Source organism: Rattus norvegicus, chromosome 19, assembly GCF_036323735.1.
Source record: "Rattus norvegicus strain BN/NHsdMcwi chromosome 19, GRCr8, whole genome shotgun sequence".
Lineage (NCBI taxonomy): Eukaryota > Metazoa > Chordata > Mammalia > Rodentia > Muridae > Rattus > Rattus norvegicus.
In genome coordinates this window covers 30,261,141-30,277,501 of record NC_086037.1, presented here as the reverse complement: position 1 = coordinate 30,277,501, position 16,361 = coordinate 30,261,141, and the positions used below count along the sequence as shown (strand labels likewise).

Sequence of the window (16,361 nt, the reverse complement as noted above, 5' to 3'; positions counted from 1 at the left end):
ATGGCTGCAGCTGACCATGTATTCCTGAAATGGAGACAGAGAGGTAGAGACTCTCCCTGGAGGACAGGGCTGCAGAAAGCCTTGTCATATGCACCACAGCTCTTATCTGACCCTGGTGGGCTCTTTTATAATGCTGCATATTATATTCCTGATTGTAGTCTACCCTTCACTGATTAATTAAAACTAGCTTTGGACAAAAAGTGTTTTGAGTGGTTTGTAGATCAGTTTGTGGAGCGAGGACGTATAGAGCCATGTATATACGATGGGCAGGTGTCGGGTTGCTTTGAAAGGTTATTCCGTATTGGTGGATGGGTTAGCATTACGTACAATCATGGAGCAAGTCAGGAAAGCATCAGAAGGTAGGCTATTTTGCCCTTCAGAGGCTGAGAAGGGAAGTCTTTCCTACTGATGGTTTCCCATTCAATGCCATGTTATGAAGAGGTGCATTTTCCGGAGAACTTGCTTTACTGTATGGAAATGGATCAAAAATATGAACGTGAGCAATTTTACGTCCGGGTGTCATTTTATAAAAAAGAAAAAAAATATGACGTACCTGCCTGAGAGTCTAGAGCCCTTCTTCTGTTTTCTAGTAAGACGAACAGAGCGCTTTTGTCTCGGTGTGTCTGTGAAGAGGCAAGGGATTGAGGAATACAAAGGTATCTTATTTAGCATCTTTGGCCACTTTAATGAATCAAAAATGATCCCTCCAATGTTTACTTCAGGCACACCCAGCTCTTGTCCTGTCTTGCCCGACCTCAGAGTAAGGAAAATTCTTTTGCTTATCTTTGGAAACAGCAGGCAGAGAAAAAAAAAAAAGACAGAACAGGTCATTAGCAGTCAATGAAGTGGAATAGGAAGCAGAAGATATTGCTGACTTTTATTGCCGAGGTTTGAGGCCCTGGCTGACGTTTAGCATTGTGGGGAGAATCCTTTAGCAGTGAGTGTCTCCGCCCCAGATGAAGTGAGGCTCATCAGACATCCTTAAGCCCCTCAGGGTCATGCTAATGAGCTGCCAAGCTGACAGCCCTAAGCCTTTAGATTATGGTTGTCTGCCAGTGTTCTCCAAATCTGTCCCAGCCTGAGCTGGGGGAATCCAGAGAGTTAGGACTGTCACTGTCGGAGAGAGGCAAGAATAGGGATAGTGAGAACCTGTGAGTGATTAACCTATTTTCGTGAATCTCCTCCAACACGTGCATCTGCTGTCCTCCACAGTTGTAGGTAATTTATCTAAAGAACCCCAATCACCAGTGTGGGTACTAGAAAATTCAGTCCTGACTCTATATTGTCCCAGGTAGACAAATCTTTGGTTACTATATACACCCAACAGTTAGGACAGTGACCGAGTTTCTTAGCTTTCATTAAATATTTAACATTTAAAGCCATGCTTTCAAGGATAGAGAAAGTATTAATCTGCAACTTTAATATATATGTGGATATATGGATATGGATATGGATATAGATATACCATGTTGGTGGGCACAGAAGCACATGTCTGTGATCTTTCCACTTAAAACAAAGGCGTTGTTCAGGAGCTGGAGTCAAGCCTTGGCTATGTAGTTAGTGATCTTTAGGCCAGCCTTGGTTACATGAGACCCCATCTCAACTCCTATAACCCCCACACAAAAAGTATCCATTTCTACATGGTAAACTAGGGATAGCCTGTGAAGAAGGCTTTTGATTTATTCACCCCATTATCAGCGAGTGTCTAACATTAAACCATCAAAGTAGTAAACCAAGAAAAGGGAGAGCATGTAAATGATACGGCCTATATATCTATATTCCAAAACTGTGTGTAACGTTGAAAATAAATGTACCTTGATTGTATCCACTAAATTCTATAACCTATACAAGTGTAGAAAGAAAATGTGTGCTGTGTATCTGAGAGTGAGAAACTTCCAAAAATAATTCATAATTTGTATGGTGTCTCCAATGTCACTTTACAAATACTTTTTAGTATTTTAAAGTTTCATGTACATAGTAAACCTGTACTGAATGTGAGCTGGTCTTGAAAATTGTCATAAATTACTATTTGATACATACTATCAGGTGTACTGAGATAATTTAATTATAAGAACATTGGTAGTATTCTTTAAAAGGTGGTCAGAATAGCCAAGTAATTGGAACACTTCCTGACTGTTTTGATAACTGAGACATAGAATGTCTTAATAATTATGTTCTCAGGAGTATAGTGTGTCATGATAGATGGTATCTTATTACAGACAAGTGGATTATCTCTTATGGCAATGTTTTGTATGTTACTCTGAGAACATTGGTTATCTCTCATTCACAGAGATGTTATCAATTATAATACAACAAAGGGAAAAAATTCTTGGCAATTAATCCTTGTAGAACGTATTCAAAACTGTATCCTTAAATGTTGCAAGATTGAAAACCTTATTTAAAAAATCTGATTCTAAATGAAAAAAAATTAAATAAGTTAAGTTCTGAAACAGCCCAGAAGAACCAATACCTGAGAATCCAGCCATTTAGTCCTCCTAAGATTTTATCTTGACGTGTATGAATGTTTTGCCTGTGTTTAGGTCTATGTGCCATGTGTGTACCATGCCTGCAGAGGCCAGAATAGAGCATTCAATCCCCTTGGACTGGAGTTATAGACAGTTATGAGCTGCCCTTTGTGTACTGGAAGTTGAACCTGGGTAGTCAGCAATAAGAGCTCTTAACTACACTGGTCTCTGTAGGCCCCTCCTGAGATTTTAAACAGCTGATCTAAGAATGACTTACTTAGACTTTCCTGGAAGCAAGTAAAAGGTGCTGGGTGACTGGACTCACCGAGACTCCTCCCGTACTCTGCCTGTTCGATCCTGCTGACCTCCAGGAAAAGGAAGAAGTCCACAGCTGGAGCTCATTGAAGCTTGGCCACAATTCTTTCTGCAAGGCCTCCATGTGACTCCTTGGTGCCAAGTCTGGACTATTCCTCAGCTCTGCTTGGCAAAGGATGTGGAGAAATGACTAGAACCTTCCATTAAAAGGTTTATTTCTTCACTTAAATGTAGCTCTGAAGTAAATTTTAAGGCTAGGTGCTATTAAATTTATAATTCTTCCTGGGGAAGTTTAAAGAAAACCAACATAGATTTATGGAACAATATAAGTCACAAATTAAATTCAATATATAAAAATTAAAAATATGTTTTATATATACATGTATTATTATATGTTGTATAAATTATTATATATGTTATATATAACATATACAAGTTACATAACTTTTGTCCATTTAAAAGTATACTTTACCAAGCTCTTAGTTAGATTTGAATGACTGCTGGTCAAGCTACTTAAATTTAATTGTCGTTATAGAAACAGTGGGTTTTATTAACTCGAAATGAAATGCATGTGTGGGCTTCATTAGTAGTTTCTACAATTTCTTCCAGTTCTTAATTTTATTATCATGGATTAAGAGCCTCAGTAGTATATTAATCAAAATAATCTCTCCAAGTGATTTCCATCTTGATTTTTTCCTCCTCCATATTACTAGAAAGAAAAATTACACATCCTTTTTCATGTGACTCAAGAGTTTGCCCTGATGTAATTATACCAATAAAAAAATAAACAGGCGCACCGAAGGGTGCTTAGCCATCATAGACTAATAAGAATGTCAGCTCCAGCGTATTGCCTTGTTCCACGACTCATGGTTGTAGGAAAGATCTGCCACATTTCTGCGGCGCTTCACCTGGGTTCCACCTAGGGTTGATGGTGTAGTGAGGATTGATCATCTACGTTTCCTGTATTGGTCAGTGAGCGTCAGTTGCGTAAGAACCTTATCTATGTAGAGCCACTCTGCTGTCATTCAAGAAGCTCCTCAGAGTCTGAGACTCATTAAAATCTCTGTACACTGTACGTAAAGAACTAACTGTGGACGCGCAAAGGCGCGTTGCACTCCTTAAAACGCTGTGTTCTGTGATGCTCCTGTGGTGGTGACATACAGACGTTCGCTGTGGCAGTGACTACCTGGTGTCACAAGGTACCAGTTAGACACTTAAACTAGCTGCCTCCAGCCAGGTATCGCTTACGCAGCCATAAAGTTGACGCTTTTAAAAATAGTTGTCCTCAAGATTGTTTCTGGACAAATAGAGAGGCTGGATGACTTTCGGTTTTGTCTTAGAAATAAACACTAATACTTGGGGGAAATCTCGAAAGTACATGTTTCTGCTTTTTCTGCTGGGAAGGGGAAATTAAGTTTATTATTCCTTTTAGTTTCTACCCTGCAGTAAGATGAAATATTATAAGGAAAGTGATTTGACCTTTTGAGGGCTTGGCTATCAAGAAACAACTGAAATTCTCCCTTAAAAAATGTGCTCACAAAGAATCACCCAACGTTTCGGGGGCTTTTATAGGCTCCCCCTTTTAAGTGCATCTGCTGATTGTGTGTCGTTAAAGACTGCATGCATGTCCATGCCAAGTGTCCCTTGTTAATCTATGAGATTAAGGATCGCTCTGGCCTTGTCCCTGTTTATCAGGAGATTCACCACTTGAGGTTGTATTGCCAAAATGGTTCCCACTCTGGGATCCTCCTCATGGTGCTTAAATACCTTCTCTTCCTCTTCAACCTTCTTCCCCCTTCTCCATCCCATTTCCCTGTTTCCTCTGTGTCTGTTCTCTCTTCCTTGAGTCCTTACTCATGTTCTGACCTACCTCTCCTCCTGTTGCAGGATATTTGATCAGACTGTGAACCCTGAGATTGTCTTGTTTACCGGAAAAACCTGTTTCTAGTTATGGTGTGGTTCAGCCTTAGCACACACCTTCAGTACATCCCTTTGATCCCAAACAATGGAGGTAAAGTTAGTTTGTAGAAAGAAGCTATATGTTTGAAAGTAATGCCTTCAGACAAAGTGAAGAATCAGAGAAAAGACTTGACAGAGTAGGACATGCTGATTTCTCATGAGAACAGAGAGAAAAAGAGAGGCTATTTAAAAGAGAGCTGCTCAGAAAAAGAAGGAGACTGTTTTACTGGGAGATCTGTACAGACAGGTTGCAAAGAAAAAACAAGCTAGACACAGGTGAAGACAGAATGAGCCAGGGCCAGAAGGTTAGAACAAATTGCCAGAGTTAGCAGTCCACTGGAGGCCTAGAAAGAAGCCAAATTGAATCAGTCAGCTTGGAGAGGAGTTTGGGGGTGGTATTAACAGCCGAGTTAAAGCAGCCAACAGAGTTCAGATAGAACTAGAAAGGGTGAGCTTTCTCGTTAGTATGTCTCAGAGGCTAATAACATTCTAAGCCTCAATAAGATTGTATGGAGGCTCAAAGCTTCCAGGATTAGGCCTGGGTTAGCAGACCCGGTGGCAGTGAACCTCCGAGACAACAATTAGAGCAGGAGAACAGAGTTACTTTTACATCCTCCTCCCTTTTCTTCTTGATTTGAGACAGGATTTCACTTTGTAGCAAGGCTGGTCCAGAACTCGATCTGTAGACCAGGCCGGCCTCAAAATCACAGAGTTGCACTTGCCTCTGCCTCCTGAGTACTGGCATTAAAGTGGGCACCATCAAGCCTAGCTCTTTACTTCCTCTTTATCTCAAGCACTCGTTGTCTTGATACCTAATGTGTAGATCAGCTTGGGGTAGGACCATCTACCCTTCGTTCTCTGTTGTCATCACAATACCCCTTCTGAATTGTATCATGCTAATTATGTTTGGTTTTCATTGGGTTCAAAGTATAGAATTCTGGGACCAGAAATTCTCGAGGGGTTGTTTGGTATGCCACAGGTGCTCACGGTTTATTCACATTAAGCCAGAAAGAACAAAATAACGCAGCTTGATCACTGCCTCGGTTTCCCTCTTTTCCTTTCACTTTCATTTTCTGTGGGTTTTTTGTTTATTAACCTTCCAGGACCTTTTGGGAATCCTCTGATGCTGGCCATCTTGGCAGGACCATTTTCACCATGGACCCAATGCTTTATTTAAAGCCCTAGTCCCTACCTTCCTGAAGGGTTCTCATCAAAGCCATTCTGAACTTAGGAATCCACACTGAGTGTCAGTGGGTCACTTGACATGGCCTCAGTGGTAAGTATTTATGGTTATTATTGGATGTAACATGTCCTGCCTCTCGAAATGGGGAGTGGGTAGCCTTTCCCTTGCGGTCCTTCTCAGGTCACTTCTCTTCACAGGGGCCCAGTGCATGATGCTCCCACCCGTGCTACACAGCATGCTGGTACTTGGCCTCTTTGGTGCGATTAACACTAAGTAACCGGTTGCTTTCTTCTCACAGAATAACGACGGCAGTATTGACTTCCGGGAGTACGTGATCGGCTTGGCTGTCTTGTGCAACCCTGCCAACACAGAAGACATCATCCAGGTGGCATTTAAGGTACTGCCAAGCCCACTGACCGCATCTCCATGGGCCCTGCAAATATGTGTTGACTCTAACTCCATTATTCGGAAAAAAATCAGTGAATCTGTCCCCTGAGTTTATAGATCTGCTGTGACATGTTTGGAAGGGTAATGCAATTAAGTGAATTGCTACTGAGAATAAAGGAAACACAAGCATCCATTTAAGCAAAAATGGAAGCAGCTGAGGTCCGAATGGCAAGACCGAAGAACGGGCGATTTAACAAATTAATGTTATTTCTTTTCAGGCCCTTTTTTTAAAGCCCTGGAGTAAGATTTATAAATGAATACCACTCCTTGCCCCTTATCCTAATTCATCTAGAAAGTTCTGATCTGTCCTGATTTTTGCATCTGTCAGACGGTTTAAGTGACATTTTGGTGCTGGAGTTTATTTTGCCTGGTGACATCAGGCTAACATCATCGTACAGGTCCCACGTTTCTATCCTGCCAATCTTGCTGTAGTATTCAACATTTTTTCACTGCAGGGATCCAAATTAGGAGGTTAAAAAAAAAATCTCTCTCATCCCTCGGAAAGTTTGAGGAAAATGCATACTGTGAAGATGCAGACGGCACATGCCACTCATACACACTGTATGCCAAAGTGCACACGTCTTCTTGACAGGGGACATGCTTCATCTGCCAGCATTTCCTTGTGGCCTTTCCTTTGAGTTCTAAGTCTGTGGGGTTATCTCCCAACTGGTCTTCCCAATTCATTGATTGTACAGCGAAAGCTCCTGCTTCCATGTATCATGAAAGCCTTCTCTCCCATCTCGTCTTCCTCTCTCCCTGGCTTTCTCAAAGACAGAGATCACACTGTGGCTCCAACAAGCCTTTCTCTGCCTCTACGGTCAAGAAAAACTCTGGGGTCAAGACTCCTTTTTCATGGTTTAAGGCACAAGAGATGGCCCTTTGGGACTCCATGTGTGCTAGCATGTGTGTGCTTTAAACTGAGAGAAACAGGACATAGAGAATCCCGCTGGTTGGAGCTCAGAAGATGGACATAATGCATGGGCCGGACACTTCCCCAAAGTTTCAAACCTTCAGCTTTTAGACTGATTCACCAAAAAAATCTAAAATGACACAGAATGCTAACTTATTCCAATCCAGACATCTCTGTTTCTGTTTTGGGATCATGTGTGTAATTACATGTTTAGCTGAGCAAATGGTCACCCTTGGTTTGCCAATGAAAGACCAATGGAAAAGTTGGACCTTAATCACTGTAATTACTGTTTTTAAAGAAGTCATGAAATCTTGACCAGCTCAGACCTTGGTTTGAAGATGGAGCAGGAAAGAAAGGAAAACTTACATCTAAAATTAGCCCATTTTTTCCTATGGCAGGGGTCATGCTGCACATTGACTTTTATTCATCGATCTAATTATTCATTTATCTATATTTTTTAACCAAGAAAAGATCTCACTCTGCAGCCCAGGCTGGCTGAAACTTGGAGTACTTCTATCTCAGTCCCTCGAGCGTTGGGACCACTAGGCCAAGCTCACACTGGTTATTTTAAGCTTCCTTTTAAATTTGTTTTATGTTTTGGGAATATTTTAATGTTTCCTTTTTCCTTTTCAGTTGGTAATGTGCTTTGATAGTACATAGAATCCTACCTCATCCTTCTCTGTGGTATGCCACATTACAGCTAACTTCCTATCTTTTATTTCCTCTTTATGTCGAACTATACAGGTAGAATCGAAGAGGGTTTTAGTTGCAAGCAAGGGGATCAACTCTGGCTGACTGACAAAATTGTTAGTTGTTATGGGCCAGGGATGAAGCCATGCAGAAGCCACTCAACCAGACCAGACCAGAGGTCCTGGCTATAGGAACAGTCCTGTACGCTTTCTTAAGCCCTATAGTTTAAGTGAATGAACACTTCATATTTTACATCCAGGGTGGTCTGAAAGGTTTTGGGCCACAGGCTTAATAGGAGGTGCAGGGTTGTTTCATTAGGGGTCCTATGGTGTTTTTTTACCATAGATGAGAAATTATCATTCCCCTAAGGAAGCTGGCTGTCAAGCTTTCTACCAGAGTCCAGGCTGGGATTTATCAGAGATCTGTGAATTAGCTGCAGAGATGATTGGAGGTTCTTAGTACGGGAAGGAAATCAAGAAGGATCTAAGGTAGCTGTGGCCAAGAGTCAGTATAGAAGAAGGAAGGTGCAGGATGGACCTTGTGAAGAGAAAGAACAGGGAAGTGAGACAAGCAACTGTGCCAAGCCGTTAGACTGTTGAGGTAGCGTGAAGAGACTCATTAAAGGCTGGATGGCTGCAGGAGAGTTAGAGCCAATGCTACCAAGTCCTGGCCATTACTGTTTGAAGTCCAAGATACATAAGGATCCTGTGGTCTACACCTTCACACCCCACCCTCCAGTTAAAAGCTTAACCCAGGAAACAGGCCAGAAGCCTGTTTTCCCGGAATCTTGGGGTAACAAATCCCAACTTTGAACTACAGATTTTTTCACTCACTAACTTTCAGTATTCATTTATACCTCCTCCCATGATTCTCAGACCTTCCCAACACTAGGTTTTTCTCTGTCTCTGATATAAGGTTTGATCTAAAGTAGAGATTTCAACCTCTGGGCTTTTTGGTACTGACCACCAGCTTTTGAAAGCCAGCTCTGCCCCTTGCAGGCTGTGTGGCCTGGGGCAGAACCGCTTACCTTCACCGGGCTTCAGCTGCCACACGTCTAGCTGACAGTGGCACCCATTGGCCACAGTACTATTGGGAGCATTAAGGATTAATAGGTGAAGAGGGAGATGAATGCCGTTGATCAGTTCTCATTAATGAGTTCTGAGAATGAGTTCTAATTTAAAGTTCTTAATAGGCAGACAGGATTTTGATTATTCATTATCCATCTTTATCCCTCTGACGCTGCCCGACTTCTTACCTCCCCAGTCCATGGCCCTTTTTCTACCTATAAATATAATAACCACCTTTCATGCCTAAATTGGTTCACTGCCTCTCACCCTTGATTCTGTAAGCTCTTAGTGATGCTCGTGTCACTTGTCTGTCTTGCTGTTGCTTTGTCTGTCTTGTTACCTGCTCCCTTTTGGTTCTCGAAAGCTTCTCGTTCCTAATTATCAAATCTATCAACTATTTTGTTCTTCTTGGTTTTTCTATGACTCTGTAGTCTGGTGCCTGTTATCACTGTCAAGTCTCGCTGTCTTCTGTTCTTAAAACCTCCTGTTAGCTTTTGAAGACATGCATTCATCTGACTGCTTCTAGGTCTTGCTTCTTTCGGCCCACACATCTCAGTGGTGGCTGTTCAGGGCTGTGCTTGTACTCTGTTCTTCTCACCAGATAGGCTGTACGCACACATGCCTTCAGTTCTTTCCTGGATCTCTACCTGGAGCCTCGTCAGTCTCTTGAGCTCGTATCTGATTTTTATTTCTTACTTTTGGCACTTCTAACTCAAATTTAATTTTCTAGATCCAACTCTTGGTCTCATCTGGCAGTAATTCTTATAGCTGTTTTCCACCGCTACCTAACTGGAAAGCATCAGCTCTTTGGCTCCCTCCCATTGCTACCAACGCTTTCTGCAAATCCCGCTTACAAACTCTACCCTTCCTGCTCGACCTGTTCACTCCAGACTTGGTTAGTTTCCTGGCCTGTAGCCTTAGTAGTCTCCTGCCTCCACCCCGTCCTACACACTCTACTTCATAATACATGTGATCACACCCCTCCCCTTTCCAGGATTAGGTGGGGCATATGCACCCACCAAAACCTGGTTCTTACGTCTCCAACATAAGCCCCAGGGACTCACCTGCCATTCCTTTTATCTTGTGGGGATCTCTCTTTACGCCAGGAGAGCCAACTGTCATGAGAGCTTCTCTGAAAGGCCTTTGTAGACTTATCTGAGTATGATTCATCGTGTCCCTCCAGGTCTCCCATGTCTTTTAGTATGCACTGTTGGCACCGCCCCTATTCTAGTTCAGTCTCTTTCCAAGGCCAAACTGCTGTAAGTGTCTAAATATTATAAAAGTGGCAAAGAACACCCCTCCCTCTCCATATGTGTGTAAGTGTTATATACAAATCATGTATATATGTTATGTTGCATACATACATAGTTCTATATCATACAATAACTGTTTCCACTATTAAAGACTTTACTTTCCAGTACAGTTCAGTACCATGTGCTTCAGGGCTCTATCCCTGTGTGCCTTTCCCTTTGCAGCTCTTTGATGTTGATGAGGACGGCTACATCACGGAGGAAGAGTTTTGCACCATTCTGCAGGCTTCTCTCGGAGTGCCTGACCTTAATGTTTCTGGGCTCTTCAGAGAAATTGCCCAAGGGGACTCTGTTTCCTACGGTGAGTAGGCGACCCCAAGGCCCCTTTACTAAGAGAGCATCTAGGCTATGATTTGAGAACCAGATGGGTGAGTTTTCCCTGGGCTAACCTTTGGTAATAGCAATGACGGCACTGATGGTAACATTGTCATGGTGCTAATTATCGACATGCTAGATACTCTTTTATGTTTTGTGTATAAAAACTTCTACAATCGTTTCCTGTTTTCACGTCTGTGTTTGGTAAAGAACAGGGGATTTAAGTAATTTTCTCAAGACTGTCTACCTGAAGATCATCAGGACCAGATTCAACTTCTAAGAGTCTGGCTGTAGAACCTGCCCTATTGACTGCACCTCAGATCCTTTTATATCTCCCTTGAGTGTGACTTAGGCTGCCCTGTGTGAGCTAGTCAGCTGCGGTGGTGGAGGGCTATGGACCAAGGCTCTGATGGGAATAGAGGCCGTTTGCTGATATTTAATAGGTGGTTTATGTGAATGTGGACAGCTTTTGTCTTCTTCATCCTGTAGCAATTCCTCATGAGGAGGTGACCATCACAAAAAGTGGCCTATGGTTTAGATACAGACCCATACATTAGCTTCTCCTACATCCTTTCCCTCCATCCTATGGTTTAGATACAGACCTAAGCATTAACTTCTCTTTCATCCTGATGGCTCAAGACCGTATATCAAAACAGGGGTGGTGAATCACTTTCTTTTCCAGGGTAGTCTTTAAAACACATCACTGTGCAGAGAGGCCTAAGTGATTGTTTCCTGTTTGCTTTGATGTGGTGCTGGATGGCAGGCTGTCTTATCTCCCACAAGCTTCCCCTCTGGCTGAAGGGTTCTCCGACTGCCTAATTGTACTGCCCTGACAGTGTCCACAGAGCTCCAAGCCTTTGGATGCCCGTGGGATGGGAGACGCAGATCAAATATTCCCTTTACTCTGTGTTTAGTTACTGCTACTTTGGCTGCCCATGTCATCGGTATGTACAGAGGGCCATGAATGTATTGAGTTCATTTTTTTAAAGAAGTCTTCAAAAACTCATGTGAACTAAATTTTTTCATTTGCTCCTGTAACACTCTATTACTCTAAATACCAATGGCTTTTAAAACTTAATTATTTCTATATTTGTTTATAAAATATGTGAGTTTAATGTGTGAGGTTATGTGCATCCCATACATGCAGGAGCCCACGGAGGCCAGAAGAGGGCATCAGGTCCCCTGGAACTGGTGTTATAGATGGTTGTCATGTGAGTCTTGGGAACCACTGAGACATCTCTGTAGCCCCCAGACTACCAGATTCTGATGATGTGTTTCATTGGAAAATAATGGTGGCCATCCTTTGCCAGCTTAAATCATCTTTAGAGAATTAGGCTACATTATTTTGTTTGTGTGTTCGTTTAGATTTATATATGTGTATGAGTTTTTTACTTGTGTGGAAATTGGTGCACCATGTGCATATCAGGTTTCTCACGGAAGTCAGAGGAGGGCAGTGGATCTCTTGGTACTGGCCTTAAGGACGATTGTGAGCTGCCGTGTGGGTGCTGGGAGTCAAACCCAGGTCCTCTGTAAGGACGAGCACTCTTAACCACTGAGCCATCTCTCTAGCCCCATATATAGTCGTTGATCATACTCAACTCTCATGTTCCTTCTCTAACTCCTTCCAGGTCCTCTCAGTACATCTTCTTTCCAATGTTACTTCCTCTCACTGAGTCTAATTAGTGGTGCACATAAGCACATGGATGTTGGACTATCCACTGGGACATAGGCAATATGCTGATCTGGTAGCCAGAACCAGTGGCTAGCCTTCTGGTTTTTTCAGTTCAACCTTTTCCCTTTCAGAATACCTAGAAGCTCCCCCCTCCTCTAATGTATGTAAGTCTAAATTAAAAATTGAGGTATTTAAGTATTTTTAAAAATAAATGTTGACATGGGGTAAGAACACGATTGTTTAAATTGTTAGCATTCTTGGTTTTCTGTTGTCAAATCAATGGCCCAATTAATTCTACTTATAGTTACTTCCCAGCGCTTCTAAAAACTGAGATAGTGTTTGTTTTAAGACAGAGTCTTACAGTGTAGCCCTAGGAAGCTTAGAACCCACTGAGATGTACCTGCTTATGTCTCCCAAGTGCTGGCGTTAAAGGCATGCACCACCATGCCTGACACGCATGTAATACGCATGCATATTAGTGTCACTCATATCCACCAAGGTCCTCAATCCTTTGAACAAAGCCCAAGTCTTAAAAGTATTGCTTCGTTTTAGTAAGTCACCCCTCGTCCTCCCAGGTCTGTCTTAGAAGTCATTTATGTTCTTCTCATCACTGAAATAGACTGAAAATGAGAAAGAAGCTTTAAAACTAAGGACAGTCCTGTATTTTGGAAACTCAAGCTCATTGGACATTTGAGATTGAAATCTTCATTGATAAATCCTATATTTTTATCTCAGCTCCCAAAACTACAACATTGATATGTAAAAGAGCCAGGACTCAGGGCTCTTGGAATGTGATTATTAAATGTACTTTCTAGACATTATTGATTATAAATTGGGCTCAGTTTGTCAAGACTGCATCTTTCTACCTAAGAGTTAAGAGTAAGAATTCCATTGGAATCTAGCACAGATAGTCCTGGATGACAGATTTACAATAACAAAACAAAACAAACAAACAACAACAACAACAATAAAAAAAACCATAGAAAATGAAATAGAGGGCAAATGTTATGAAGGAAACACCTGTGTGGTTACCATTCAAAAGACGCAAGGCACTTTTCCAGAGCTCCCAGGACTCCCTCAGGGCCCTTCATGGCCACAGCCTCTTCCCTACTCAGAACGGAGTCTCCGCCTTGCTTTTTACATCATCATTTTGCCACAAAAGTGTGTATCTCGAAATGAGCTCTTAGAATCTGTGTCCCTTTGTACCTGGCCCTTTTCCACTCCGCCACATTGTCTCAGACTCACCCACATCGCTCATTCACCGGCATTGAGTTCCTTGTGCTCCACGCATGTGCCACAGTTGTATTCACAGCTTCTGAACTGTTTTCTTTCCCCCTCTATTATGAGTGGCATTGCTGTGCTGTGAACATTTTTCCTACCTGTCTCCCAGGTACAAGTTTCAGTTTCTACCGGCTTGCACCTCTGAGTAGAATTAGTAAGCCATTAAAAATAGGTATCTTCGCTTGAAGGGGCTCGAGACCCCTTATGAACAACAATGCCAAGAACCAGAGCTTCCAGGGACTAAGCCACTACCCAAAGACTATACATGGACTGACCCTGGACTCTGACCTCATAGGTAGCAATGAATAGCCTAGTAAGGGTACCAGTGTAAGGGGAAGCCCTGGGTCCTGCCAAGGCTGAACCCCGAGTGAACGTGATTGGGGGAGGGCGGTAATGGGGGGAGGATGGGGAGGGGAACACCCATAAAGAAGGGGAGGGGGAGGGGCTAGGGAGATGTTGGCCTGGAAACTGGGAAGGGGAATAACAATTGAAATGTAAATAAGAAATACCCAAACTAATAAAGACGGGGGGGGGGGGGAATAGGTATCTTCAACTTGACTAAATGTCGGAAAGACTCTTCCAGAGCAGCTGAACTGTCTGTATTCCCATGGGCAGGGTTTTGAGTTGCGTAACAGGGTTCTGCAATGGTGACATGACTAAGGTACTTTGTGAAGTTCTGTCATGCCAAAACAAACAAACAAACAAACAAAAACCAAATTTGTTGATCTTTTTTCTCTCTTCTAGAGGAATTCAAAAGTTTTGCTCTGAAGCACCCAGAATATGCCAAGATATTTACAACATATTTAGACCTCCAGACATGCCATGTGTTTTCACTGCCAGAAGACGTCCAGACAGCTCCCTCTGTTGCTAGTAATAAAGTGAGCCCCGAGAGCCATGAGGAGGGTACCTCAGGCAAAAAGGTTGACTGAACTAGTGTTCCCAGTGACGGATGGTGATACGGGAAAGGTTCGTCAACAACACTGTGAATGTGCTTATCCACGAATGTTGCTCAAAATAGAAAGCTCTTTTTTTTTTTTTTTACTAAAATGACATATTTTCTTCCTAAAACGTTTTTTATTAACCTGCCTACATCCAGAAAGTTCCTTTCGTTTTACCTTGTGCTCTACTGGTTGCGTTGACTGATGATAAGTGCTGTATATTTTTAATGAATTTTTCAGTTTAATTTTCATAATAAATCCATTGGTCTTTCTCTGTGCTAGTCCACATTAATCGACACCCTGTGTTTAGCAGTACAGACAACTTTCAGCCATGTCCCATGTAATAATGTGTGTTTTCTCTAATCCCTTCCCTTTCTGGAAGCAAGGATAGGAATCTGGAAGGCCCTGCAGAATTTTGTATTTCAGTTTCCTGAGTGCATACTCCCCTTGACTTGCATCTGGGTAGCAGGTCTCTTTAAAATGCATGGGGAGGACAGTGGATCCTTTCACACCCTCGGAGTGGAAGGGACCATGTTTTAAAGATGATTGCAGTGGACCACAGGCTGGGAATTGCCTTATTGAGGGGAACGGTGACTGCCTAATGAGAAAAGGTATTGTTTGCTACAGAGCTGAATTGAATTTAAGTTGGCCGGTTCTGAAGATAGCACTTTCCCAATAAACAAATCAGGTTTTTTTTTTCCTTTTTACATAATGGCCAAATATTACCAGGCAGTCCAAGAGAGAGTTTGTCCTGTTAATTTTCCCTCTCCAATGTTAGAGTTTGTCAGAAATAACCACATGGAAAACAGAAGCTTCCAACATGTCGCCAAGAGCCAAGGAATCCGAAAGCTTACTTGGTTAATGTGTGTCTACCCCCCAGGCAGGAATACCACCTAAGCTAAGCAAAAATTTCTTCAAATGACATTTTCCTTGGGACCCATGTCTACATACTCTTGCTGTCACTTACATTTGAGGCTTTGAATAAAGAACCAATTTATTAAAAGAATGCACAGAAATAATTGGTTCCTTTGGTACCAAATTCTTTGCTCTGGCTAGGTTTCAGAGTCAACTAGACGCTCAACTGTAGCTAGCGTTTTTCAAGTCAGTTTTGAGGCTCGGGAGTCCCCTGAAAGTGTGGGAGACTGTATTGGATCAAAAGCTGTGGTTTTAAACTACGTTCACACTTGAAGCGGGCCTGTTCTAAATACACACCTGGATCGTCGAGTGCCACAGTTTTATCCTGAAGTCTATGTGATTATTTGTTTCTCATACATCCGAAAGCAATTTTAAAAGGTGTTAGGTGAGCTGAAGCAATTGCTCGATTACTTAGGCTAAGTAATGTTTACACTGGTGTCTGCTCTGTGCAATGAACGCGTGTGCTCGGGTGAGCACAGAAAGCCCACACGGTAGTCTGCTAATCCTCAGAGAGTAGCTTTAGGAATTAGAGGCTTTCTACGAGGCTCTCAAATAAGGATCCCATAATTTCCTTCTTTTTATACTTCTACTTTGGTTGGTATGGTATTTGTATTTTATGATTTCATCAATGAATAAATTTGCAGTGTGATGCTTAACAATGACAAAGTTCTGGTTTTCTGTCAGTATTTCAGTATTTCATATATATATGAAACACACACACAGTTTGAGTATGGGTTTACATAATTATGAATATATTCATCATTTTTCATTGATCTTAGTTTTTTTGCTCTACTAAAACACTCGTCACCCAAAGTAATGATCGTTACTGGTGTTTAGATTTATTTATTTTTATGTTATGTCGTGTGGCCATTTTGCCTGTGTGTGAGTCTGTGC

At 42.1% G+C, this 16,361-nt stretch overlaps 2 protein-coding genes across 5 annotated transcripts in view; both read left to right on the top strand.

Moving 5' to 3' along the window:
• The window catches only part of Capns2 (calpain, small subunit 2), a 943-nt gene extending 765 nt beyond the window's left edge, over nucleotides 1-178 (top strand). The window contains exon 1 of the mRNA NM_001109380.1: nucleotides 1-178. This exon is cut by the window's left edge and continues 765 nt beyond it. Coding sequence (NP_001102850.1) covers nucleotides 1-28 — 28 coding nt within the window. The 3' untranslated portion in view covers nucleotides 29-178.
• Lpcat2 (lysophosphatidylcholine acyltransferase 2) overlaps nucleotides 1-16,133 on the top strand; it is a 64,347-nt gene extending 48,214 nt beyond the window's left edge. For 2 of the 4 annotated variants that reach the window (XM_017601162.3, XM_039097419.2), the window contains exons 12-14: nucleotides 6,221-6,319; nucleotides 10,512-10,647; nucleotides 14,359-16,133. In XM_017601162.3, the coding sequence (XP_017456651.1) occupies nucleotides 6,221-6,319; nucleotides 10,512-10,647; nucleotides 14,359-14,543 (420 nt within the window). In that variant the 3' untranslated portion in view covers nucleotides 14,544-16,133. Of the gene's footprint in view, nucleotides 1-5,842; nucleotides 5,977-6,220; nucleotides 6,320-10,511; nucleotides 10,648-14,358 lie in introns of those variants that run through there. The other 2 variants (NM_001271344.1, XM_039097421.2) reach the window with 2 other exon arrangements.
• Nucleotides 16,134-16,361: the final 228 nt, after the last annotated feature.